Source organism: Ornithorhynchus anatinus, chromosome X2, assembly GCF_004115215.2.
Source record: "Ornithorhynchus anatinus isolate Pmale09 chromosome X2, mOrnAna1.pri.v4, whole genome shotgun sequence".
NCBI lineage: Eukaryota > Metazoa > Chordata > Mammalia > Monotremata > Ornithorhynchidae > Ornithorhynchus > Ornithorhynchus anatinus.
The window spans coordinates 123,222-150,645 of record NC_041750.1 but is presented as its reverse complement, the minus strand read 5'-3'; the positions used below and the strand labels follow the sequence as shown (position 1 = coordinate 150,645).

General features: G+C 57.9%; 1 protein-coding gene across 4 annotated transcripts in view; it reads left to right on the top strand.

Annotated features, from left to right (window-relative positions):
• Positions 1–3,099: 3,099 nt before the first annotated feature.
• The window catches only part of EFR3B (EFR3 homolog B), a 28,722-nt gene continuing 4,397 nt past the window's right edge, over positions 3,100–27,424 (top strand). Inside the window, exons 1-14 of one of the 4 annotated variants that reach the window (XM_029053251.1) lie at positions 3,100–3,148; positions 3,875–3,959; positions 19,603–19,679; positions 19,809–19,936; positions 20,072–20,222; positions 20,961–21,082; positions 21,540–21,689; positions 24,407–24,535; positions 24,683–24,761; positions 24,853–24,988; positions 25,504–25,665; positions 25,808–25,919; positions 26,812–26,863; positions 27,046–27,218. In XM_029053251.1, the coding sequence (XP_028909084.1) occupies positions 3,953–3,959; positions 19,603–19,679; positions 19,809–19,936; positions 20,072–20,222; positions 20,961–21,082; positions 21,540–21,689; positions 24,407–24,535; positions 24,683–24,761; positions 24,853–24,988; positions 25,504–25,665; positions 25,808–25,919; positions 26,812–26,863; positions 27,046–27,218 (1,478 nt within the window). In that variant the 5' untranslated portion in view covers positions 3,100–3,148; positions 3,875–3,952. Of the gene's footprint in view, positions 3,149–3,827; positions 3,960–6,092; positions 6,230–11,063; positions 11,231–19,602; positions 19,680–19,808; positions 19,937–20,071; positions 20,223–20,960; positions 21,083–21,539; positions 21,690–24,406; positions 24,536–24,682; positions 24,762–24,852; positions 24,989–25,503; positions 25,666–25,807; positions 25,920–26,811; positions 26,864–27,045; positions 27,219–27,424 lie in introns of those variants that run through there. The other 3 variants (XM_039910524.1, XM_029053252.2, XM_029053250.2) reach the window with 3 other exon arrangements.

Sequence of the window (27,424 nt, the reverse complement as noted above, 5' to 3'; positions counted from 1 at the left end):
CTTGTATCTCCCCCAGCGTTTAGAACATTCATTCATTCAATAGTATTTATTGAGCGCTTACTATGTGCAGAGCACTGGACTAAGCGCTTGGAATGGACAAATCCCATTATTATTATTGTTGGTGGCAAGAGCGCAGGCCTGGCAGTCAGAGGATGTGGGTTCTAATCCCGCCTCCACCACTTGTCAGCTGGGTGACCTTGGGCCAGTCCCTTCACTTCTCTGGACCTCAGTTCCCTCCTCTGTCAAATGGGGATGAAGACTGGGAGCCCCACGTGGGACAACCTGATCACCTTGTATCTCCCCCAGTGCTTAGAATGGTGCTTGGCACATAGTAGACGCTTAATAATAATCATATTAGTATTTGTTAAGCACTTACTAGGTGCAGAACACTGTTCTAAGCACTGGGGAAGATACAGGGTCATCAGGTTGTCCCACGTGAGGCTCACAGTTAATTCCCATTTTACAGATGAGTTAACAAATGCCATTATTATTATTAGTGACAACAGCACGGGCCTGGGAATCAGAGGACGTGGGTTCTAATCCCACCTCCGCCACTTGTCAGCTGGGTGACCTTGGACCAGTCCCCTCACTTCTCTGGGCCTCAGTTCCCTCCTCTGTCAAATGGGGATGAAGATTGGGAACCCCACGCGGGACCACCTGATCACCTTGTATCTCCCCCAGCGTTTAGACCAGCGCTTGGCACGTAGAAGGCGCTTAACAAATCCCATTATAATTATTGTTGGTGGCCAGAGCACGGGCCTGGGAGTCAGAGGACGTGGGTTCTAATCCCGCCTCCACCGCTTGTCAGATGGGTGATCTTGGGTAAATCACTTCACTTCTCTGGGCCTCAGTTCCCTCCTCTGTCAAATGGGGATGAAGACTGTGAGCCCCACGTGGGACATCCTGATTACCTTGTATCTGCCCTAGCGCTTAGAACAGTGATTGGCACATACTGAGCACTTAACAAGTCAGTAAATTAAGTAACCACTTGCCTGTCTACTTGTTCTGTTGTCTGTCTCCCCCTTTTAGACTGTGAGCCTGTTGTTGGGCAGGGATCGTCTCTATCTGTTGCCAAATTGTACATTCAAAGCGTGCTCTGCACACAGTAAGCGCTCAATAGATATGAATAATTTTCATATTATTCATCAATGGATAATAAATAATAAATATCAATGAATGAATGAACAAATACCATAATTATTATTATTCAATCATATTTACTGAGTGCTTTCTCTGTGCGGAGCACTGTCCTAAGCACTTAAAGTAGTCATATTTCTCAAGTGCTTACTATGTGCCAGGCACTCTTCAAAGTGCTGGGGTGGATACAAGCAAATCAGGTTGGACCCAATCCTTAATAATGTTGGTATTTGTTAAGCGCTTACTATGTGCAGAGCACTGTTCTAAGCGCTTGGGTAGATACAGGGTAGTCAGGTTGTCCCACGTGGGGCTCACAGTAAATCCCCATTTTACAGATGAGGTAACTGGGGCCCAGAGAAGTGAAGTGACTTGCCCACAGTCACACAGCTGACAAGTGGCGGACATGGGATTCCCTAACCCTAACCCTAACCCTAACCCTAACTCTTTCCACTGAGCCACGCTGCAAGCGTTCCCCCTCCCCAATCCTTGTCCCACATGGGGTTCAGTCTCAATCCCCATTTTGCAGATTAGATAACTGAGGCTCAGAGAAGTGAAGTGATTTGCCCAAGGTCACACAGCAGACGAGTATCCACGACGCCAGGCTGCTTTTCTGTTGCAAGTCTCCCTCCTAAAAGCGAATCTGCATTCAGTTTTAACGCCACAGCCACTGTGGGCAGAGGGTGAGCCGAGCGGGGCGTCCTGCCTTGGCCTTTTCAGGGGCACATAGGGACACCTACACCCACACCCCCCCATCGCACCCCACCCTACAGCTGCATTTTCTCAGAATGTCAAAAGGGTGTGGGTGTGTGGGGTGTGGGTGTCTGTGTTTTCATTCAGTGGTCTTTATTGAGCACTACTGAGCGCCCAGCACGGTAAGAAGCGGTTGGGGGTGTCCAGTGCAGATGGTAGAAACGATTCCTGCCTAGAAGTTTACAGTCTATCAGAGGAGCTAGACATCAACCTAGATTTCAGGTAGGCGAAATCAAATAGTCATTGGCATTTACTGGGTGCTTAAGGTGTGCAGAGCACTGTATTAAGCGTTTGGGAGAGGGCAACACAAAAGGATCGGTAGACACGTTCTGCGCCCACCAGGAGTTTACAGTCTACAGAGGAAGGTGGATGTTGATATTAATAAACAACTGATATGTACGTAATAATAATGTTGGTATTCGTTAAGCGCTTACTATGTGCCGAGCACTGTTCTAAGGGCTGGGGTAGACACAGGGGAATCGGGTTGTCCCACGTGGGGCTCACAATCTTAATCCCCATTTTACAGATGAGGGCACTGAGGCACCGAGAAGTTAAGTGACTTGCCCAAAGTCACACAGCTGACAAGTGGCCGAGCGGGGATTCAAACCCATGACCTCCGACTCCAAAGCCCGGGCTCTTTCCACTGAGCCACCCTCCTTCTCTAAGGGGCTGAGGGTGGGGTGAATATCGAGCGCTTAAAGGGTGCACAAGCGATACGGGAGGGGTAGTAGGGGTAACTACTCATAGGTACATATTTATTATTCTATTTATTTTATTAATGATGTGTATATAATTCTATTTATATTGATGCTATGGATGCCCGTTTACTTGCACCTCTTGCGTTTTGTCGTCTGTGTCCCCCCTTCTAGACCGTGAGCTTGCTGTTGGGTAGAGATTGTCTCCATCCGTTGCCGAATTGTTCTTTCCAGGCGCTTAGTACAGTGCTCTGCACACAGTGAGCGCTCAATAAATACGATCGAAAGAATGCAGTCCTATTTAGTGGCTGAATCGGTCTAGGGGAGGAAGGCCTCTCGATTTTGCTTTTAATAAGGTTTTGAAGATGGGCAGAGCGATGGTCTGTCAGATGTGGAGGGGGCGGGAGGGGGGAAGGGGTCGTCAGTGAGGTGGGAGGGAGGCCCAGTGAGGACTGGAGTGCAGAGCGCAGTGTGCAGTGTGCAGTGTGCAGGCCGGGCTGTGGTGGAAAAATCAGCCACAGAAGGTGGGAGGGAGCCAGCTGACAGACTGCTTCAAAATCAAAATGGTAAGAAGGTTTTCTCATCCCGGCGGCCTGGGGGGGCAAAGGGGGAAGGCAGGGGGAGACGAGGGGTGCTAGGGGGCAAAGGGGGAAGGCAGGGGGTGGTCGGAGGGGGCGGGGGGGTCAAGGGGGGAAGGCAGGGAGAGTCAGAGGGTGGCAGGGGGCAAAGGGGGGCAAAGGGGGAAGGCAGGGGGAGTCAGGGGGTGGTAGGGGGCGGCCGGAGGGGGCAATGGGGGAAGGCCGAGGGAGTTGGGGCGTGGCAGGGGATGGCCGGGAGGGCAAAGGGGGAAGGCAGGGGGAGTTGGGGCGTGGCAGGGGAGGGCCGGGGGGGGGCAAAGGGGGAAGCCAGGGGGAGTTGGGGGGCAGGGGGCGTCGGAGGTCAAAGGGGGAAGGCGGGGGGGCAGGGGGAAGGCAGGGGGGCCGGGGGGAATCGGGGGGGGCAGGGGACGGCCGGGGGGGGGCAAAAGGGGAAGGCCGGGGGAGTCGGGGGGCGTCGGGGTGGCAAAGGGAGAAGGCAGGGGGCAAAGGGGAGGGTCGGGGGAGGGCAGGGAGCGGGCGAGGGGAGGAGCCGGCGGCGGCGCCGGACACAAAGGAACCGACGTGGGCTCAGCCTCTCTCCTCCTCCTTCCCGGGCGGGGCGGGGCGGGGCGGGACGGGACGGGACGGGACGGGACGGGACCGGACCGGACGGGGCTGGGGGCGCGCTGAGCATCATCCCGCTTTCTCCCGCAGCGCCCGCGTCCCGCCCCCACCCGCAGGACTTGAATTCACGGCGCGCAGCGGCCCCGAGCAGCCCCCGGCAGCCCCGCGATGACAGGTAGGGCCCGGGGCCGGCGGAGGGGCTTCGTCCGGGGGAGGGAAGGCCGGGGAGCGGACCAAGGGAAATCCGGACATTTCTCTTTGTCCGGACGTTTCCTTTGCCCTTCGACGAGCCGGGACGAGCCCTTAACCGCCTGAAGCACCTACACTTCCTCCACCCCCCAAAATTTGCTTCGGATGGCATCTCTTCAAGCGCTTACTAGGCGCCCGACCCCGTACTGAGCGCCGAAGTAGTTCCAAGCCATCAAGCCGGACACAGCCCCCGCCCCACACGCTCAGTCCCCATTTTACAGACGAGGTCACTGAGGCCCGGAGAAGCGAAGTGACTTGCCCAAGGTCACGCGGCAGACAGGTTGGAACCCGGGTCTTGGGAGTCAGAGGTGGTGGGTTCTAATCCCGGCTCCGCCACTTCTCTGTCGCGTGACCTTGGGCCAGGCGCTTCGCTTCTCTGGGCCTCGGTGATCTCGTCTGTAAAGATGGGGATTAAAAAATGTGAGCCCCCACGTGGGACAATCTGATTCCCCTGCACCTACCCCAGCGCTCAGAACAGTGCTCAGCACTGTGGCTCAGTGGAAAGAGCCTGGGCTTTGGAGTCAGAGGTCATGGGTTCGAATCCCAGCTCGGCCACTTGTCAGCTGGGTCACCGTGGGCTAGTCACTTCACTTCTCTGGGCCTCAGTTACTTCATCTGTAAAATGAGGATGAAGCCCGTGAGCCCCACGTGGGACAACCTGATTCCCTTGTGTCTACCCCAGCGCTTAGAACAGTGCTCTGCACAGAGTAAGCGCTTAACAAATACCATCGTTATTATTATTTCTGACTTCCAGGCCCCGCGCTCTATCCACTAGGCCCATCCCAGAGAAGTGGGAAGAGGAGGCATAGGGAGGGGAGGGGTAGGGTTTTCGGCTCACCTTGATTCCTTAGCTGCTCTGTTTTCTCCACCTCCCGTAGTCCCATCACCCCCACCTCCTCTTCCACCCCGGCTCCCATCCCCTGAACCTGTCTGGACGTAGAGAAGGCCTTGTATCAGTGTGTGGCGAGAGGTGCCAGACTGTGCTCCTGGCTGAGTTGGGTTTATGTTTTTTTTCCTAAAGGGAAATAAGATGCAAGGGGGATCAACTAAATGTATGCAGCGTGCAAGTCTTTGGGTTGTGTGTGCGGTGCACGAGTGTGGTGTGGGCATGCAATTCATGTGTCAGTGTGCTCACTACAATAATTTAATTGTGGTGTTTTTAAGCAGTGTGTGTCAGGCAGCGTTCCAAGCTCTGAGGTAGATACAAGTTAATCAGGTCAGACACAGTGGACTTATGGCCGTGATGTGTGCAGTGCGTGTGATTGCAGTGTGAGGGCTGTACATTGTGCGAGTTGTGCTGTGCAGTGAGTGTGCATACTTACTGTGAAATACAGTGCATATCCAGGACAGTTTGTGTATCCAGGACGAATGTGCAGTGAGTACCCCGAGCAGTTCACGTGCAACGTTTCTGCCTACGGGGTAGCTGGGTGCGTTCAGCGAGGGCAGTCATCCCTGCTCCCCCACTTGCCTGCTGAGTGACCTTGGGCAAGTCACAGAACTGCTCTCTGCATGTTTCCTCACCTGTGAAATGGGGATTAACCGCTTTCCCTCCTTCTAAGACCGTGAGCCCAATGAGGTACGGGGCCTGGGGCCTGGGTGCCACCTGATTATCTTGCGTCCACCCCAGCGATTAGTATAGCGCTTGGCACCTAGCTCATTAACTAATGCCAGGATGATGAGGAGCGGGAGGAAACCACACAGGCGCTCCCCGGAGGCCGGAGAGAGTGTGCAGAGAGTTTCCTCCGGGTGACAAACTCCCCCCGGCGAGGCGTGGACCCCTGGAGAGGCCTCGGGAGGGACCCCCACCCCCGCCACCACACACAACCCCCCGGATCTGGGGGTTGGGCCTGCGGAGGCCTGCTCAGCCCGATGGGTTCACCCAAGGCCGGGCGGAGCTGGGGAGATTGCGGGGACCGGCAGGATGGGGACGGGGCCCGGGTGCTGGGGGCGAGGCCGGGAGGTTGGAGGAGGGGCCCGGATTTGGGGGGCGGGGTCTGGGCCCCCGGGGCGGGGACCGGGAGGGTGCGTGGGCCGCGGGGTTGGGGCCCAGGCAGGCCGGTGGCTCGGCAGACGGGACGGGTGGTTGCCCAGACGCGGGATCCGGGAGGATCCGGACAGGTTCCAGGCTGGCGAGCGGGTTGGCGTGGCGCTGCGTGACGGACTGCGGGGCGGCGGCGGAGCAGCGCCTGTGCGATGGTACCGGGCGGGGAGGGGGCAGGGAGGGCACTCCCGGCAGGTGCCAGGTTTGACCCCCTTTCCCGGAGCTGACCCCTCTCCCCACCTGACCCTTCTCCCGAGGTAACCCCTTTCCCGAGCTGACCCCTATCCTGGCCTGACCTTTTTAATACCAGTAACAGCTGTCGTATTTGTTAAGCTCTTACGACGTGCCAAGCACTGAACTAAGCGTTGGGGTGGATACGAGCAAATCGGGTTGGGCACAGCCCCTGTCCCTCGTGGGTCTCAGTCTCAAGCCCCATTTTACAGATGAGGGGGAACGGAGGCACAGAGAAGTGAAGTGACTTGCCCAAGGTCACACAGCGGAACCCATGACTTTCTGACTCCCGGACCCGTGTTTTATCCACTCCAGCAGGTTCCCGAGCTGGCCCTTATCGGGGCATCAGGACGGGGCTGGTGGTCTACTCACGCTTCTGCCCTCTGCCCAGCGCTTAGTACAGCGCTCTCCACGCAGGTTCTCCACCGATACTACGGTAGGGCTGATGAACTGGGCACAGGCCTCGTAGGGAGGGCAGGCCGTGCCCACCCGGGGTTCAGCAGGGGCCAGGTGCCCCTAGGGCGCTTGGATCTCAGGCCATGCCCACCCGGGGCTCAGCAGGGGCCAGGTGCCCTCGGATCTCCCTATCCCGTCCTGTCGGCGCCCCGGGCTCTCTCCTGCGGAGGAGGGGGAAAAAAGGGCTTTCCACTCGGGAAATACCAACCGGAGCGCCTCATCCCTGCTGCGGGAAACACATGAAGGTGTGGATGGTGGCGTCAAGCTGCTGCGGGGGTCGCAGCCCCGCAGCTGGGAAGAAAGTTTCCCCCAACCCGTACCCGCGTGGACCTTCGCTGGATCCTGAGCCGGGCCGGGCCCGCCCCCCGCATTCATTTCATTCATTCAGTAGTATTTATTGAGCGCTTATTATGGGCAGAACACTGTACTAAGCGCCCGCATCGCCCCGGGGAGAGTCAGGCCCGCCCACCGCCGCCCACCCCCGCCATCCGGAAGCGGGCAGGGGCAGAGCAGGTGACCTCCTTCACCTGCCAGGTGTCCGCGGGGGAGGCGGGGAGGCCGCAGCCTCCCCCCGGGAGTCGAAACACCTCGGGTCCCGGTCAGATCTTTCGCTGCCCCCGCCGCGATCGTTTCGCTTCCCTCTCTTTTGGGGGAAGGGGGGGCCTTTGGGACGGGGCTCCAGTCTCTGCCCCCACCCTTAGTTCCTCCGACCTAGGTCTCTTCCTCCTCCTCCTGATCTTCCCCCTTCTTCCTCTCTCCTTTCACCCAGCTGGTCCTGCTTGCGTCGGTGCCCAGAGCTGGAACTGCTGCTGGAGTGCCAGGGCGGGGGCTGGGCTCAGCCTGGCACAGAGCAGTCCCGGGTGGGGGGAGCTCAGCCTGGCACGGAGCTGTCCGGGGTGGGGGTGGGGGGGCTCAGCCTGACACGGAGCTGTCCAGGGGGGCTCGGGCTGGCACGGAGCTGTCTGGGGGAGACTCAGCCTGGCACAGAGCTGTCCGGGGAGGGGGGGGGCAGCCTGGCACAGGGCTGTCTGGGGGGACCCAAGCTGGCACGGAGCCGTCCGGGGGGCACTCAGCCTGGCATTGAACTGTCCGGGGGGTGCCTCAGGTTGGCACCGAGCTGTCGGAGGAGTGAGGGGGACTCTGGCTGGATGCCTAGCCAGGATGTTCTCAACCACTAATCCCTCGTATTTACTGTGCGCCTACAAATAAGCACTTGGGGAGTGAAACGGCGTTATTAGTTAAGGCTCCTGCCCTTTCAGTCTAGCGCACCTGCTCCTGGCCTGCAGCCCCCCTCCCCCAGCCTACTCCTTTGAACTCAAGAAATAGCGTTCAGGGCTGTGAAGGCGCCCGTGGGTCTGATGGCTGGGTTTTTGAAGGGGCTGGAGGCAGGAGGGATGGGGAGTGGGCTCCGGGTGGTCCCAACTGGGCCTGGTTTCATGAGAAGCCCCCTCCCCTTCTCCCCGCATCGCCAGAGAAATGTGTGTCTGGAGTCAATAGCCTTGCCTGCTTGAACCCTGAGACTCAGCGATCTTGACAAGGCCTCACTTTATCCTTTCACTTACTCTTGGTTTCTCTCTTGCTCTCCCTCTGGATCTCGGCATCTCTCTCCCTCTGGGTTTCTGGGTCTCTCTGGGTCTCATCTCTATCAATTAGTCAATCAATGGTATTGAACACTTACTGTGTGGAGAGCACTGAACTAAGCCTGTGGGAAAATACAATCCAGTAGAGGGTTTTTTTGTTTGTTTTTTTAATATGGCATTTGCTCAGTGCTATGTGCCAGGCCTTGTATTAGGTGCTGGTGAAGATACAAGGTAATCAAGTTGGACACAGTCCCTGTCCCACATAGGGCTCCCAGTCTTAATCCATTTTACGGATGAGGTAATGGAAGCACAGAGAAGTTAAATGAATTGTCCAAAGTCACAGAGAAGATAAGTGGCAGAGCTGGGTTTAGAACTCAGCTTCTCCGACTCCCAGGCCCGGGCTCTTCCCACTGGGCCGTGCTGCTTCTCTATATTTCTCTCCATCTCTGGCTCCATCTGCGTGCGTCCGTCTTTCTGTCTCTCCGTCTCTCCCTCCCCATTTTCCCACCGGGGTAGCTCCGACCTCCTCCCTGGTGGCCCACCAAAGCTGACGGGGCTGATCCTCTCAGGAGGTTGAGGCAGAGTCCGGCCAAGGAGACCCCCAGGTTTACAACTGGCTCTTCAGGGCCGGGAGGGCAGCCAGACTGTCCTGGGATGCCTGGCGCCAGGCCGCTGAACAGACTGAAGTGAGAGGGGCCCGGGAAGCCTGGGTTGTAGAGAAATCCTGAGTGTGTGTGTGGGAGGGGAGAGGGGAAAACAAGATCTTGGTCGTTTTCCTCCAGTAGCTCCCCACCATCACGGCACAATCCGTAATTCATTTTCATGTCTGTCTCTCCTTCTAGACTGTAAACTCCTTGAGGTGTCTGCTGTCTCGGTTGCGTTATACTCTCCCAAGGGCGTAGCGTAGTGCTCTGCAGTCAGTGCTCAATAAATATTCATTCAATAGTATTTATTGAGCGCTTACTATGTGCAGAGCACTGTACTAAGCGCTTGGATTGTACAAATCGGTAACAGAGACAGTCCCTGCCCTTTGGCGGGCTTACAGTCTAATCGGGGGAGACGGATAGACAAGAACAATGGCAATAAATAGAATCAAGATAAATAGAATCAAGAAATACCAGTGATTGCTTGAATGCATCCCTCAGCCCGCTGCGGGCGGAGGAACTCTGGGTCTCCGTGTCATTCATTCATTCAGTCGTATTTATTGAGCGCTTACTGTGTGCGGAGAGCACTGTACTAAGCGGTTGGGAAAGTAAATACAATAATAGGCAGGGACATTCCCTGCCCACAAGGAGCTTTCAGTCTATAGGACGAGTAGAAGAGGGAGATGTTAACTAACCCTGTAAGTTAACTGGGACTGTAAACCCGTCAATGGGCAGGGATTGTCTCTATCTCTAGCCGAATTGTACATTCCAAGCGCTTAGTACAGTGCTCTGCACATAGTAAGCGCTCAAAAAATACTATTGAATGAGTTTACAGTGTGGAGAAGGGCCGGGCGAGGTCTTGGAGCCCCAGTACCGGTTCCCCGGCCGCCTCCAACCCGGCTCGGGGTGACTTGGGCCGGGCGAGGCAAAGAACTTGCGTGGGAGCCGCCCACGGCGGAGAGGCCGGGACCAGCAATCTGGGAGGCTCCCGGGCGGTGGCGGGGACCAGGCCAGGACTGTGGGGCTGGAGACTGAGCCGGCACAGGAGGCGGAGATGTGCCAAAGAGGCGAATTAGCAGCGGGCAATATGAGCCCCCTCCTCTCCCCCTGGATGCGGGGCCGCATTAGCAACCCCCTACCTTGCGGAGGGTTTTGTTCATAATAATAATGTTGGTATTTGTTAAGCGTTTACTATGTGCAGAGCACTGTTCTAAGCGCTGGGGTAGATAGAGAGTAATCAGGTCGTCCCACGTGAGGCTCACAGTCTTACTCCCCATTTTACAGATGAGGGAACTGAGGCACAGAGAAGTGAAGTGACATGCCCACAGTCCCACAGCTGACAAGGGGCAGAGCCGGGATTCGAACCCATGATCCCTGACTCCCAAGCCCGGGCTCTTTCCACCGAGCCACGCTGTTCATACCATGGACTTCCAAGAAGCCAAGCAGTTGGATTTTGGAGCAGATGCAGCCAAAGTGGTCTCTGGCAGGCCAAATGACTCGATTCAGAGTAGCATATTCTGGACACATAATCGGGAGGACTAACTCTAGCATTAGTCTTAGGAAGAGTCCAGGGAAAACGTGAACGAGGCAGACCCTCAGCTAGGAGGATAGAGACCATAATAACGATAACGGAAGAGCCCCTAGAAAGGTTATGTATTATAGCAGAAAACAGGACGTTCTGGAGAAAATAGATCCGTAGAGTCGGTATGAATCGGAAACGACTGGACGGCAGTTGATGATGATAACCCTGCGGAGGCCCATTTTTACTTACTTGCGTGGCCATCGGCGGGCGGAGTTTGTTGGCGTAGCCCCACCCCAGAAGGGGGACGGGGACGAGACTGGTTTTAGCGTCCGCAACTGATGGGACGCGGCTTCTCTCCCGCCCCCGGCTCCCTCTCCATTCCGCCCCGCATCCCGGGCCTGTTCCGCCCCGCATCCCGGGCCTGTTCCGCCCCGCATCCCGGGCCTGTTCCGCCCCGCATCCCGGCCCCGACTCCGCCCCGCATCCCGGCTCCTCCTCGCATCCCGGCTCCACCCCGCATCCCGCTCCCGGCTCCTCCCCGCATCCCGGTCCCGGCTCCTCCCCTCATCCCGGTCCCGGCTCCTCCCCGCGCGGCCCGGCAAGAGCGGCGAAGCGGGCTGCGTTGCGGGGTCCGGGACAGGGACGAAATCGGGTCGGGGGGGAAAATCAGCGGCCGGGCCGGAGGACAGAGTCCGGCGCCCAGGCCGCAGCCGGACATGTACGGTAAGAGCCGAAAGCCGGGTTTCCCGGCTCCGGTTTCTCGGTCCCCGAGGCCGGACGCTACCCGGGCGGGAGAGGCCCGGGCTGCGGGTGTGATTGCGGTGGCGTGTGACTGCGGGACTGCCTGTGCGGGGGGTCTGGGTGTGGATGCCAGTGCGGGTCCGCGACTGCATTTTCAGTCAGTGCCCGTGTCCTCCTGCAGCCGTGTAACTGCCGGTTTGTTACTGCGTGTGCCTCTTTGACACCGAGTGACTGCATGCCGGGGACGGTGCGTGTGTCTGGGACTGCGTGCGTGACACGGTGTGTGTCGGTGTGATTGGGTGACTGTGCCTGCACCTATGTTCATTCCGTCCTATTTATTGAGCGCTTACTGTGTGCAGAGCACTGTACTCAGCGCCAGGGAGAGAACTCTGTGGCAATAAACGGACTCATTCCCTGCCCACCACGAGCTTAGGTGAGGGTATGTGACCGCATATCCCTGTGCCTTCGTGTACCTGTCTGCGTGCATCATCTCTGGGTAGAAAGTCTGCTTCTGGTGTGTGCCCGAATGTGCCTGCGTACTCGTGACCGTGTGCCTGCGTACTTGTGACCGGGTGGGTGCCTGCGTGTATGCGTCTGAGAGGGAGCCTGTGGGTATGTCCCTGCGTGTGTGCGGCGGTATATGTGTCTGCGTGTATGTGACTGCAGGTGCCTTTGCGTGAGCGTATGTCGGTGACGGCATGTAAGTGGGTTTGCTTGGGACTTCGTGGGATGGTGCATCACTGCGACCGGGCATGTGACCTGTCGAATTCCAAGCGCTTAGTACAGTGCTGTGCCCATAATAAGCGCGCAGTAAATACTATTCGATGTGACCTCGTGTCAGCACACACGTAGGGGCCAGAGGTCGAGAGAGAGGGTCGGCGCTGGGGGAGGGTCTTGCCAGGGGGCTCGTTCTGTAGGGGGCGAGGGGGGGTGGGGGTCCGGCCTGCTGACCCCGGGACGGATGTCTCGCCCTCTGACTCTGCTCCGCCTCTCCCTCCTCTGAGGCCGGCCCTAATCTGGGGACCGGACAGTTGGGGTCCCTGGCCCAGAGGGTGGGGAGGAGACCCCGCCCCGCCCTCCCCCCGCTCCTAGGAGCTGGGGCAGATCCCAGAGGGAATGCAGGACTCCCTCTAACCCCCTTTCCCTGCTGCACATCACCCCTCCCGGCCCCCCCTCCAATATACAGCCGCGTGGGGAATCGGCCCCAGGCCTGATAAGGACGGACCTGGGGTCGGGGGACAGACGCTCTTCCTGGACACTCGACCCCCCCCCAAACCCAGACCCCCCCCCCCCCCCCTTCTCCCCTCCCGACCCACGCACCCGCCTCCTCCGACCCCCCCCCCCCCGGCCAAGGTTTCCTCCCCGTGCGGACAGTGCGGAGACTCGAACCCAGGGCCGAGGGGAGAAGGGCGGGAGACGACGCCAGAGGGGATGGGGGCGGGGTGGGGAAAATATCACTTCACGTCACCGCCCACCCTGCCCACCCCCACGGGGCGACGAGGACGCAGCGGGGGCCGGGAGGGAGCGGAAGATTTGGGGGTTTCAGTGAGTCTCTGCGGGGCTGCGGCTGTGATCCTCCACTGCGCTGTGCGCTCGGCTCCGCTCCCCTCGCCCCCCCCTTCTTTGCGGGTGCCTACTCGCCCCTCCACCCTCCTCCTTCCCCCCCTCCTTCCCAAGCAGCGTGGCTTCGTGGAAAGAGCACGGGCTTGAAAGTCAGAGGTCGTGGATTCTAATCTCGACTCTGCCACTCGTCAGCTGTGTGACTTTGGGCAAGTCACTTCACTTCTCTGGGCCTCAGTTACCTCATCTGGAAAATGGGGCTCCAGGCTGTGAACCTAAGTGGGACAACCTGATAACCCTGTTGTATTTATCCCAGTGCTTAGAATAGTGCTTGGCACATGGGGCTCAGAGTCTTAATCCCCATTTTACAGATGAGGTAACTGAGGCCCAGACAAGTGAAGCGGCTTGCCCAAGGTCACATAGCAGACGAGTGACAGAGCCGGGATTAGAACCCACATCCTCTGACTCCCAAGCCCGGGCTCTTTCTACTAAGCCACTCGGGCGTCCCCACCTCTCCTTTCTCTCCCCCTTCCATGTCTGTGACTACTTTGACAACACCAGAATCGTCAGACGTGAGCGCCCCAAATCTCCTTGCCGCCTCCTTTCCTTCTCCCCCCCAGCTATTCTGTCTCGTCTTTCCCGACCATCTCTCAAGGGGAGTTAGGTCTGCTTTTGAAATCTACCCTTCCCGCGGGCCCTTGGGCTCCAACTCCCTTCCTCCACCCTTCGTAAAAACACTTGTCCCCCCACTTCTCCTTTTCTCCTTGCCCGCCTTCATCAACTGCTCGCTCTCTGATGGCTCCTTCCTTCAAACACGTCCCCGTCTCTATCCTAAAAAAACCTTCTCTTGACCCCACTGCGCCAACCAGCTCTCAGTCCGTCTCCTTCCTCCCATTCCTGTCCAAACTCCTTGGACGAGGTTACTTCTGCCGTCTGCCTCTACTTCCTCCCCTCCTCCAATTCCCTCCTTGCCCCTCTGCAGTTCCGTTCCCCCTCCCCTTCACACCACTGAAGGCGTTCTCCCCATTGGCGACTTCCTCCTCACTAAATCTAAAGGACCCACAGGGCTTATGTACATATCTATAAATTATTCCTCGTTGAGGGCAGGGAACGTGTCCACCAACTACGTTGTATTGCCCTCTCCCGTGCGTTTAGTACAATGCTCTGCACCCAGTCAACACTCAATAGGTACCATTGATGAGGACGATGGTGACCCGATTCCATCCAACCCTCCTTTGCCACCGTGGACCGGCCCCTTCTCCGGAAACATGATCTAACTTTGAATTTCCAACCATGCCCTCTCCTACGTCTCTGACCCAGCCTTCCTTTTTTTTTTTTTTTAAGATATTTGTTAAGTGCTGACTATGTACCAGGTACTGTACTAAACGCTGGGGTAGATACAAGCTAATCAGGTTGGGACACAGTCCAGATCCCCGTTTTACAGATGAGGGAATTGAGGCACGGAGAAGCACAGTGACTTGTCCAAGGTCACACAGCAGACAAGTGGCAGAGCCGAGATTAGAACCAAGTCTCAGTCTGTCTTTGGCTCTGCCTCAGCCTCTCTCACCCCGACTGTGGAGGTCCCTGAAAACTCAGCGTTCTCAATCCTTGAGGTAGCTCGACCAGTCCCACAGCTTCAACTCCTGTTTCTATGCGGGTGACTTCCCAAACTCCTTCGCTAGCCCTGACCTCTCTCCTCTGCAGTCTTGCATCTCCTCCTACTGCAGGTCGTCTCTCCGTGGATGCCCCCCACTGGCGGCCCAAGCTCAAGATGTTCAAGTTGAAACTCCTCCTCTTCCCCCGCCAAATCCTCTCCTAAATTTTCCATTCCTGTTCGCAGCACCGGCAACCGTCGCCATCCATCTTTCAAGCCTGCAACCTTGGAATCGTCCTTGATTCCCCTCTCTCTTTCAGCCCCCGGCTACGGTGTGTCACCAAGTCTTCTCATTCCTTCCTCCACCCCAGCTCCGGAATCCTCCCCTTCCTCTCCTCCCACACCGCCATCACGCCGGCCTTGTCGTGTCCCGATTCGACTGCTGCCGCAGCCTCCTTGCTGACCTCTCTGCTTCCAGACCGTTTATCTGAAAATCATTTTCAGCGCATCTCCCCACTCCTCGAAAAACCCCAGAAGGTTGTCTGTTCTTTACTACGTCGAGCAGAAGTTCCCGCCCGTCGGCCTGAAGGCTGTCCATCAGCTCCCCCTTCGCCTCCCCGCTACTTATCCTCATTCCTGCTCTCCCACTTCACCCCAGATCCCACGCTTCGTTCCTCTCAAGCCAAGGTACTCGGTGTGCCTCATTCTCATCTCGCTCGCCGCTCATTTTGCTCACTCCTTCCCTTTTGCCTGGAACTCCCACTTCGTATCTGGCCGTTCTCCCGGCCTCCAAAACCCTTCTGAAATCACATCTCCTCCAGAAGGTCTTCCTTGATTAACCTCTCATCTTTCCACCCTACCTCCTCCTGCAACTGTGATTTCAGCATTTCTGCATCACCAAAGCCTTTGGGTACTCCCCCTCTTCCACTTCCCCTGGTTGCATTTATGTGCCTATCTTTATCTTCTGTTGCTTCCCCCTACTTGTAATTTATTTTAGTGTCTGTCTCCCCAGCTAGAATGTTAACTCCTTGAGGGCAGGGATCGTATTTACTAACTCTCTCGTATTCTGCAAAGAGTAAACATTTCATTAGAGGCTATTGATCGGTAGATTGGGTTGGAAGCATGGGAAGGTGGGAGATAGGGTTGGGATGTGGGGGATTGCCTTGATTCTATTTATTGCTATTGTTCTTGTCTGTCCGTCTCCCCCGATTAGACCGTAAGGCCGTCAAAGGGCAGGGACTGTCTCTATCTGTTACCGATTTGTACATTCTGAGCGCTTAGTACAGTGCTCTGCACATAGTAAGCGCTCAATAAATACTATTGAATGAATGAATGGAAAACAGGAGAGGTTGTGCCCTGAAGCCGGGGTGGGTCAAAACTGGAGAGCAGGAGCAGGGCCGGACCTGCACCTCTTCCCTCCTTAGCCTGGGCTTCCCCGAGGTGGGGGGAGAGGGCGGCCGGAAGCTGGACACTTGGAGATATTTTGGGATCCAGCATCTATTCCCTTCACACTACCCTCCTCCCCGTTTATCTGGGCCCTGGAGATGGGGTGGGAGGTGCCGGGGCGCAGGAAGAAGATTGGGCAGAAGTGCTCCCTTGGGGGTACGGGCTTCGGGAGCCTTCTATGCCAGTTAGATCACAGCTCGGGGCCCTGTGACCTGCCAGGGGCCTACACGACCTGGGGAAGGGGCTGCCTAATAATAACAATAATAATAATAATGTTGCTTTTTGTTAAGCGGATTAACCCTAATGGGAGGGGAGGGGCTCTGACCGTGCAATGTCCTGGCTGAGCCAAGCTGGGGGCAAGGTGGCCAGAGAGCTTCAGTCCTGGGCTAAGGTAACCAACCCAAGCTTGTGCAACTGGGAAACACGGTGTGTGGCTGAGTTACTTGTCCTTGTGTTGTGATTTGGCTCAGAGACTGAGGGCCCCCCGGGACCTCCCACCCTCCCACCCCCACCCACCACCAGTCTACCTGACCTGCACTGCACTAAGCCCCCCAGGGTGGCAGTCGGTTTGGGCCAGGAGTCTGGGTGGATTTTCTGCCCTTCCTTCATGGCCTCTGGGACAGGGTCTCGGGGAGGGCTCCTGGCTCGGAAACGTCTGTCCCGTCCGTCCGTTCATCCTATACGTTCATTCAATCGCATTTATTGAGTGCTTACTATGTGCCGAGCACTGTACTAAGTGCCTGGGTGAGTATAATACGACAGTAGACAGACACATTCCCTGCCCACAATGAGAAGCAGCGTGGCCTAGTGGAAAGAGCACAGGCCTGAGAGTCAGCAAGTCAGGGGTTCTAATTCCAGCTCTGCCACTTGCCTGCTGTGTGACCTTGGGCAAGTCACTTCACATCTCTGTGCCTCAGTTATCTCATCTGTAAAATGGGGATTGAGACTGTGAGCTCTACATAGGATAGGGTCTTTGTCCAACTTGATTTGCTTGTATCCACCCCAGCACTTAATACAGTGCCTATCACCTAGTAAGCACCTAATGAATATCATTATTATTTTTAGTGGGCAGGGAGACAGACATTAATATAAATAAATGACAGATATGGACATAAGTGCTGTGGGGCCGGGAGGGGGGACGAACAAAGGGAGCAAGTCAGGGTGACGCAGAAGGGAGTGGGAGAAGAGGAAAGGAGAGTTTAGTCAGGGAAGGGATCTTGGAGATGATGTGCCTTCACTAAGGCGGGGGGTTGGTAATTGTGTGAAATAATATATAAATAGACACATTCCCTGCCCACGACGAGCTTATAGTTCTACCCCCGAGGTGCCAGCTGCGTGCTTCAAGCTGGGCTCGTGTCCAATCTTTCTGGTAGCCGGGTGCAGGGCGCAGAGTGCCGAGCGCAAGGTCGGGGCCTCTGGCGCTGTCCCGCGCCGGGGTGGGGAGCAGGCAAACCCGTAGCCAGCGCCCCGTGGCTCCTTAGGGTCATGCGGGGGACGATGCGGAGACCCAGGCTGTGAGCACTCAGATCCCTCCCGGCCCGGCCTCGATGGAGCCCCCCCGCCCAATCCCAAGCCTCCCACCTCGGCTCAGCCTCGGATCGGCTGGGGGCCCCTAGGGAGTAGACTACTTGTCTCTGGGCCGGTTTCGTCGGCCGTTAAGGCACGGAAGCGGTTTCGTGTGGGAGCCCGCCGCGGAGTGTGCGGGAGAGGCGATGGAAAGAGCCGAACCTCTCGTCAGGACTCCTGCGCCCCGAGGGGAGTGTCTTGGCACGGCCCCAGGCCCCCACGATTGGGGAAAATGCTGCATCAACTCAGGGGCAGAGCGCTGCGAGTATGTGTGTGTGTATGTGTGTGTGTCTGGGGGATGGAGGCGACCGGTCCACCCCTTCCCCATCGCACCCCACCTCCTGCTCCCCCTCCCTTTCTCCTTTCCCCGCTGTCCTGCCATCAGACTCTCCACCTAATGACCACTCTGCGGGTGTAATCGGATTTCTTTCTAATGAGTTTGGCAGCGTTCATAAGTCGCCTGCGGCGTGAGCTACAAGCGGCCTGTGGCTTGGACTCCTCTGGCCTCCCCGCCCGTGGGGTCGGAGGGCCCATGGGGAGCGAGGGATGGGGATCCGGAGATGGGGGTCTGCATCTCCCCGCGGGTCTCGGAGCCCTTCATGGTGTAGTGGCTAGAGCACAGGCCTAGGAGTCAGAAGATCGTGGGTCCTAATCCTGGTTCCGCCCCTTGTCTGCTGGGAGACCTTGGGCGATTCACTTTACTTCTCTGTGCCTCAGTTAAGTCATCTATAAAATGGGGATTGAGAATGTGAGCCCCCCATGGAACAGGAACTGTGTCCAACCCAATTTGCTTGGATCCACCCCAGCGCTTAGTACAGTGTCTGGCACACAGTAAGCCCTTAACAAATACCACAATTATTATTATTCTTCCCCGACAGGGGAGCAGGGAAGGCCCTGGAGCTCCAGTCTCCAGAGATAGTGGCCAGAGGGACAGAGAGAGCCTCACTGGGTCAAAGGGACAGAGATGGGGAGCGCAGCCATTGTGCACCCAAAGTCAAGCGGTGTGAGGGGGACATGCCCGGGTTTCTGTGTTGGGGCGGACCCAGGCCAAGACAGCTTTAGGGTCCCCAGGCCCTGAGCACGGTTTGCAGCAGAGGCTGAACTGTGGACGATTCGGAGGGCTTGGTTGGGTGCGGATCTGGGGAGGGATGGTGGGGGCTGATTCATTCATTCAATCATATTTATTGAGCGCTTACTGTGTGCAGAGCACTGTACTAAGCTCTTGGAAAGCAACACAGCAATAAAGAGAGACAATCCCCACCCACAATAGGCTCACAGTCTAAAGATGGGGAGACGGACATCAATACAAGTAAAACAGGCATCAATATAAATAAATAGAATTGATAGATGGATGTATATGTATATTCATAAATGCTGTGGGGCAGGGAGGCGGGGAAGAGCAAGGGGGGGGGCGAGTCATGATGCGGAAGGAAGTGGGAGCGGAGGAAAAGCGGGGCTTAGTCTGGGAAGGCCTCTTGGAGGAGGTGTGCCATCAGGAGGGCTTCGAAGTGGGGAAGAGTGATTGTCTGGCGGATTTGAGGAGGGAAGGCCAGAAGTGGGACGAGGGCAGGGGTTGGCGGCCAGGCCGAGGCACAGTGAGAAGGTTAGATGCGAGATGCCAACACGAGAGGGGATGGGGGTGAGACTTGGTCCCCAAGTCCTCTGCTGCTCCCCGACCCCCAGGTCCCCCCAGACCCTCCTGGCCCCGCTCGACCCTGCTGGGTCCCTTCCTCAGTGGCAGCTTCGGGGGGGGGGGGGAGAGGCGGATGGCGGGGGCAGACTGAGCCTGCAGGGAGACCCCCTGCCCGGGTTTCCGGCTCCAGTTAATTACTCCCGCATTCATTAACTCAAGTTGAAACGCTTCTGCAGCGGCGATAATTACCTTTCTGTTCCCCCCGGAGTCTCCGGTCCTCCCCCTCCCGTCCTCCTGGAGCCCAAGTCTTCCGGGGATGGGCAGGGGTGTGGGGCCGGGCAGTGGCATACGGTGGCAGAGACCCCTTTTTAACCCTCCTCCCCTCCTCTGCCCTCTTCTGCCCTCCCTGGACTCCCCAGAACAAGTGCATCCACTGGGCCCCAGTGTCCCCTGCCCCTGGCATCCCCCTCGCGCTGTGACCTTCACCCTAAGCCACCATCTGCCTCAAGGGGCCAGCGGGGGTTGTTTCTCACCTGTCTCGGTGTACCGTTGCAGGCGTGTGCGGCTGCTGCGGAGCCCTGCGCCCCCGCTACAAGCGACTGGTGGATAACATTTTCCCCGAGGACCCCGAGGTCGGTACTCTCCGGGGGGGCTAGGAGCAGTGTAGGGTGGGAGGGGGTCCAGGGCCAGGTGAGGAGGGTCGCGGAGCGGAGATGGGGTCGAGGGCGGCGGTGACGTAGGCCCACGCCGACCCCCCGCAGGACGGACTCGTGAAGAGCAACATGGAGAAGCTGACCTTCTACGCGCTCTCGGCCCCGGAGAAGCTGGACCGCATCGGGGCCTACTTGTCCGAGCGGCTGATCCGGGACGTGAGCCGCCACCGTTATGGGTGAGGGAGGGGCCGGACGCTGTCCGCTGCTGCCGTGTACCGATTCCCCGGGGGCTGCTGGGAGGGTTAGTCCCAGAAACCCAGGGGAGGCCGTGGCGCCTCAGGCTGCTCCAGTCCCCCCCTCCCCTCCACCAGGTACGTGTGCATCGCCATGGAGGCGCTGGACCAGCTGCTCATGGCCTGTCACTGCCAAAGCATCAACCTCTTCGTGGAGAGCTTCCTCAAGATGGTGGCCAAGCTGCTGGAGTCCGAGAAACCCAACCTGCAGATCCTCGGCACCAACTCGGTACGGTACGGTGGGGCTGGCCGGGAGAGGGTCCAGACTAGGCCCAAAGGACTCATCTGCCCTTCACTCAGTTAGGAAGCCTTGCTTCCCTCCTGTCCCTCCACAGCCTCTAGGAATTGAGTTGGGCTCGGTTCTCTGTGCTCTTGTGGACACGGTCCACCATTCCCTCTAGCTGGAAGATGGATTCACCGCCACGCCGCCACCCCTGGCCTGAGCATGAAGGGTCAGAGGTTGAATCCCACTTCCATTCACTCCGATCTCAACCTCTGTGTCAGGGGAAAGATACAGCGGGACCCCCCTCCTCAGTCCCTCGCAACTTCCAGAGCGATGCTGAGCCCCCGATGCCCAGGTTCCGAGAGCAAACTCTGATGATGGGGAGGGAGAAAAAGGAGACAACAGAACTCGAACTCAGGCCCCCACTCTCCAGGCAAGAATGGATCTGCCTCCCCTTTATTGTGGTTGGGGCAGAGGCAGGATGGGGTTTCCTGCAGAGAGGGATGACAGCTATTTACTGCAACTCCTGCAGGGCACATCAGCACCTGCCCGACTTCTCGATGCCACCGATGTGCCAATGCTGGTGGGAGAGAGCACTGGGCCCATTGAATGGATAGGGAAACTGAGGCTCAGTCGATTTGCCTAGAGCTAGGGGACGGCAGGGCTGGTTCAGCAGGATGAAGAGCCCGGAGTATTTGGAGGGGGGTCGGGGCAGCCGGCTAATATCCTCCCTGATCCTGACAGTTTGTGAAGTTTGCCAACATCGAGGAAGACACCCCGTCCTACCACCGCAGCTATGACTTCTTTGTGTCCCGGTTCAGTGAGATGTGCCATTCCGGACACGATGACCTGGAGATCAAGACCAAGTGAGGAGGGGGCGGGGGGACTGGGCACAGAGCTGCGGTTTATGCTGTCAGGAGACCTCATCCCCTCTCCCCACCCCCCCATCCCACTGCCCTCACGCACAAGTTCCAAAGCTGGCCAAAGGCAAGCTCCCTGGGCAGAAGCTGATAGATGGGAAGGACAGTGGTTAGAGCAGCCAGTCAGGCCCGAGTGCCTCAGTTTCCCCATCCCTCCGGTCTGTTCACATTCAAAGCATCCCCGCGTGGGTGCCCTGAGACTCAGCGAAGCAGAGGTCAGGGACGGTGGACTTACACCTCTCCCACCGCTTGACAGTAATTATGGTATTTAGCGCTTACCGTGGGCGGAGCGCCAGCCTAAGCGCCGGGGTAGATAGAAGGACATCAGGTCGGACACCACCCCTGTCCCGCAGGGGTCTCCCAGTCTAAGCAGGAGGGAGAACAGGGATTTCTCTGCCCCCAGGATTCGCATGTCCGGCATCAAGGGGCTTCAGGGCGTTGTCCGCAAAACCGTCAAGGACGAGTTGCAGGCCAACATCTGGGACCCGCAGCACATGGACAAGATCGTGCCATCCTTGCTCTTCAACCTGCAGTACGTGGAGGAGATGGAGAGGTGAGAGGGCGGGGCGGGGCCGGGCCCGGGAGGCCTGACGTCACCTCCCCGGGGACCGGGGACCGGGGCCCGGCCGGAAGGGCTCGGGCGCCCCGTGGAGGCCGACCCTCGCCCTGCCGTGTCCCGAGGAGTGAGGGAAGGGGAGATCTTCGGCCGCCCCAACCCCGCCCCCCTATTTATTCATTCATTTAATTGTATTTATTGAGCGCTTACTGTGTGAAGAGCGTTGTACTAAGTGCTTGGAAAGTACAGTTCAGCAACAGATAGAGACAATCCCTACCCAACAATGGACTCACCGCCTAGAAGGGAGAGACAGACAACAAAACAAAACAAGTAGACAGGCAGCAAAGGCATCAAAATAGATAAATAGAATTATAGATATATTTACCTCATTAATAAAATAGAGTAATAAATAATATATACAAATATACACGAGTGCTATGGGGAGGGGAAGGGGGTAGAGCAGAGGGAGGGAGTAGGGGCGATGGGGAGGGGAGGAGGAGCAGAGGGAAAGGGAGGGCTTAATCCGGGAAGGCCTCCAGGTGGAGGTGAGCTCGCAGTAGGGCTTTGAAGGGGGCAGAGAGCTAGTTTGGCGGATGTCTCTCTCTCTCAATAGTATTTATTGAGCGCTTACTATGTGCAGAGCACTGTACTAAGCGCTTGGGATGAACAAGTCGGCAACACATAGAGACAGTCCCTGCCGTTTGACGGGCTTACAGTCTAATCGGGGGAGACGGACAGACAAGAACAATGGCACTAAACAGCGTCAAGGGGAAGAACATCTCGTAAAAACAATGGCAACTAAATAGAATCGAGGCGATGTACAATTCATTAACAAAATAAATAGGGTAACGAAAATATATACAGTTGAGCGGACGAGTACGGTGCTGTGGGGATGGGAAGGGAGAGGTGAAGGAGCAGAGGGAAAAGGGGAAAATGAGGCTTTAGCTGCGGAGAGGTAAAGGGGGGATGGCAGAGGGAGTAGAGGGGGAAGAGGAGCTCAGTCTGGGAACGCCTCTTGGAGGAGGTGATTTTTAAGTAAGGTTTTGAAGAGGGAAAGAGAATCAGTTTGGCGGAGGTGAGGAGGGAGGGTGTTCCGGGACCGCGGGAGGATGTGACCCAGGGGTCGACGGCGGGATAGGCGAGACCGAGGGACGGCGAGGAGGTGGGCGGCAGAGGGGCGGAGCGTGCGGGGTGGGCGGTAGAAAGAGAGAAGGGAGGAGAGGTAGGAAGGGGCAAGGTGATGGAGAGCCTTGAAGCCTAGAGTGAGGAGTTTCTGTTTGGAGCGGAGGTCGATGGGCAACCACTGGAGTTGTTTAAGAAGGGGAGTGACATGCCCAGATCGTTTCTGCAGGAAGATGAGCCGGGCAGCGGAGTGAAGAATAGACCGGAGCGGGGCGAGAGAGGAGGAAGGGAGGTCAGAGAGAAGGCTGACACGGTAGTCTAGCCGGGATATAACGAGAGCCCGTAATAGTAAGGTAGCCGTTTGGGTGGAGAGGAAAGGGCGGATCTTGGCGATATTGTAGAGGTGAAACCGGCAGGTCTCGGTAACGGATAGGATGTGTGGGGTGAACGAGAGGGACGAGTCAAGGATGACACCGAGATTGCGGGCCTGCGGGACGGGAAGGATGGTCGTGCCATCCACGGTGACGGAGAAGTCTGGGAGCGGACCGGGCTTGGGAGGGAAGATGAGGAGCTCAGTCTTGCTCATGTTGAGTTTTAGGTGGCGGGCCGACATCCAGGTGGAGACGTCCCGGAGGCAGGAGGAGATGCGAGCCTGAAGGGAGGGGGAGAGGACAGGGGCGGAGATGTAGATCTGCGTGTCATCTGCGTAGAGATGGTAGTCAAAGCCGTGAGAGCGAATGAGTTCACCGAGGGAGTGAGTGTAAATGGAGAACAGAAGAGGGCCAAGAACTGACCCTTGAGGAACTCCAACGGTTAAAGGATGGGAGGGGGAGGAGGCTCCAGCGTAGGAGACCGAGAATGATCGTCCAGAGAGGTAAGAGGAGAACCAGGAGAGGACAGAGTCCGTGAAGCCAAGGTGAGATAAGGTATGGAGGAGGAGGGGATGGTCGACAGTGTCAAAGGCAGCAGAGAGGTCAAGGAGGATCAGAATGGAGTAGGAGCCATTGGATTTGGCAAGAAGGAGGTCACGGGTGACCTTAGAGAGAGCAGTCTCGGTAGAGTGGAGGGGACGGAAGCCAGATTGGAGGGGGTCTAGGAGAGAATGGGAGTTAAGGAATTCTAGGCATCGATTGTAGACGACTCGTTCTAAGATTTTGGAAAGGAAGGGTAGTAGGGAGATAGGACGATAACTGGAGGGGGAAGTGGGGTCAAGAGCGGGTTTTTTTAGGATGGGGGAGACGTGGGCATGTTTGAAGGCAGAGGGGAAGGAGCCCTTGGAGATTGAGTGGTTAAAAATAGAAGTTAAGGAAGGGAGGAGGGCAGGGGCGATGGTTTGTGAGGAGGGAGGGCCCAGAGACTCTTCCTGCGTGCACCCACCCCGACCCGAGCGCCCGGGCCTTAGTAATAATAATAATAATAAGGTATTTGTGAAGTGTTTACTATGTGCCAGGCATTGTACTAAGCTCCGGGGTGGGTACAAACAAATTGGATCCGACACAGACTTCTTCCTGCCGTCTCGCGGGCATTGCCCCTGGTGCAATCCAAGCCCACCTCCTCTTGTCCTGGGGGGGGGGGGTCCCTCCGGTCCGCAGCCGGGCCCCATCGCCCCTGCAGGCCACGGAGAAGGAGAGCCCGGCGGAGCTGGCCGACCGCTGTCTGCGGGAACTGCTGGGCCGGGCCGCCTTTGGCAACATCAAGAACGCCATCAAGCCGGTCCTCATGTGAGTTTTCCGCCGGCCCCCCATACCCCCGGCCGCCTTCTCTGCTACGGCTTCTGGATTCCCTCTCAGATTGAGCCGGGCGGGGGTCGGGAGTCAGGGCTCGGGGACCCCCGGTTTGCCCTACTCCGCCGCCCCCTTCCCCTGCAGCCACCTGGACAACCATTCTCTGTGGGAGCCCAAGGTGTTCGCCATCCGGTGCTTCAAGATCATAATGTACTCCATCCAGGTGAGCCTCCCCTCTGCCGGGGGGACCGCCCCCTGCCCCCTGCCCCTCCCCGGGTATGCCTTGTGACCCCGCCTCCTGCCCCTCCCCCCAGCCCCAGCACTCCCACCTGGTGATCCAGCAGCTGTTGAGCCACCTGGACGCCAACAGCCGCAGCGCGGCCACCGTCCGGGCCGGCATCGTGGAAGTCCTGGCCCAGGCGGCCGTAATCGCCTCCACCGGCTCCGTCGGTAAAGGGCTGGGGGGATGGGTCGTCGGACGTGGTGGGGGGGAGGAGAAGCCTGGGTGAGGGGGTGTGGGACAGGGTGGGGAGAATAGCGAGGCGAGGAGGCCCCGAGGGGACAACGACCCTTGGTCAAGGGGGCGACCTCGTTCCAGCCCGACTGTTCTCACTCCCGCAGGCGGAGTGGGGGAAGAGAAGGTTTAAATCTGTTTGTCCGGGTTCGAGGGGAGAAGGGTTATGGGACGAAGAGTTGGGGGGTGGGGGAGCCTCGTGGGGGAGGGGCCGTGAGATGGGTGGGGAGGAAGGGAGAGGGGAGACCCCCAGGGGAGAACCACCCTCGGTCAAGCGGGAGATTTCGTCTGCCCGGCCCTTTCTCGCTCCTGCGGGTGGGGTCGGAGGAGGGAAGGTTTAAATCTGTTTGTCCGGGGCGGGGGGTGCATCGGGTTTGAGGTGATCCCCTCCCTGGGGTCCGCCGCTGCGATGCAGTGACTGGCGTGGGGAAACTGAGTCCTCTCTGCCCAGGCCCCACCGTGCTGGAGATGTTTAATACGCTGCTGCGGCAGCTGCGTCTTAGCATCGAGTACGCGCTGACGGGCAGCTACGACGGGGCGGCCAACGCGGGCACCAAGATCATCAAGGAGCACGAGGAACGTATGTTCCAGGAAGCCGTCATCAAGACCACCGGTGCGATGTGGGGCTGACGAGTGGGAGGGGAAACCTGCCCGGGTCCCCAAGGGTCATCCCAACCACTCCCCGGCCTCCGGCTCCAGGTCAGCCCGGGCCGATGGGCTGATGCTCTCTCCTCTCGGGGCCTCTTCTTCCCCAGGCTCCTTCGCCAGCGCACTGCCCACCTACCAGCGCTCCGAGGTGATGCTGTTCATCATGGGGAAGGTGCCGCTGCCCTCTCTGCACCATCCCCTGGAGGCCGGGAGGACCGGGTCTGTTGCATGGCCTTCACTGCCAGCCCCTCTGGGGCCTGCCTGTCCCCCCACCCCCACCCTCACCCCCCGCCTTCCGGCCTGTGGGCCCCCTGCTCTTGCCGACCTGCTTGCATCCCTCTGTCTCCCTGACCTCTTGTTCGTCTGTCTGTCTTCTGACCTGCTTGCCTGGCGGTACCCTTCCTGCCCGTGTCCGGGGGTGGGTAGAAAGCAGAATGTAGAGGGAGCATGTAGAGAAATGTAGAGAAACCAGAATGTAGGGGTCTCTAAGACCACCGATAGCATTGATTGAGTCCCTACTGTGTGTAGGGTATTGGACTGAGCGCTTGGGAGAGCACCACTGCCCTCAAAGATCTTAGGGTTGAGCAGGGGAGACACACTAAAATCATTTGCCGATTCATTCATTCATTCGTTCAGTTGTATTTATTGAGCGCTTACCGTGTGCAGAGTACAGTACTAAGCACTTGGGCGAGTTCAATGTAACAGTAAGCAGACACATTCCCTGCCTACAACTAGCTGGCAGTCTAGAGGGATAAGAGGAAGGAGTTGGGGATATTTGCATGAGTATCTCAGTAATACGGTGTGAAAGATATGTGTGCCTGAGTTAGTATTTCAGTAACAGCGCGTGAAAGATACGTACATAACTGCTGCAGGAAGTTGTGAGTTCACAAACAGGTAGCACAGAAGTGTTGAAACAGCATGCGGTGGGGGAGCGATAATCTGCCAGATGTGAAGGGGCAAGTGAGTAGGTTGGCAGAAGAGGAGTGAAAGATGCAAGCTGGGGTGCAGTGGGAGAGGAGCGAGGATAAGAGGGGGGAAAGCTGTTGGAGACTCTTAAAGCCAATAGCCCCTAGTGTTTGCTTCCTCAAGGTCTCGGCCTTTGTCTTCGCAGGGAAAACAGGAATCGGCTCACCCAGGTCATGCTGCTCAAGTCGCTCCTTCAGGTGCCCCATGCCCCACCCCCTGTTCCTGACCCCTACCCCGCCACGCTGTCCCTGCTCCGTGCACCACCCCCTCGCCCTTTCCAGGAGTGGGTGGGGTCGATCCGGATTCCCTGGGAGGGTGTCTGCGGCGGGGCCGAGGGTGGACCTGAGCCGTCCCGTTCCGCTCGCCGGCCCGATGGCAGGTCTCCACAGGCTTCCAGTGCAGCAACATGCTGACGGCTCTGCCCAGCTCCTTCCTGGACCGGCTCCTGTCTGCCGCGCTCATGGAGGATGCTGAGATTCGCCTCTTCGTCCTGGAGATCTTGATCAGTTTCATCGATCGCCATGGCAACCGGCACAAATTCTCCTCCATCAGGTCAGAGCTGAGTCTCCCCGGCCACTGCCCCTCTCTCCTGGTGGAAGATGAAGAAGGGCTGAGGGAGGTGGGGGGAACCTCGGGAAGGAGGGGCCAGCAGAACGAGGGCTTTTGAAGTTGAAACACTGGGGTGGTGGGGTGTCTGTGGGGGGCAGGGTCTGAGGGAGCAGGCCCAGCTGGGCTCTCTCATGGTTGCGTGCCCTTCC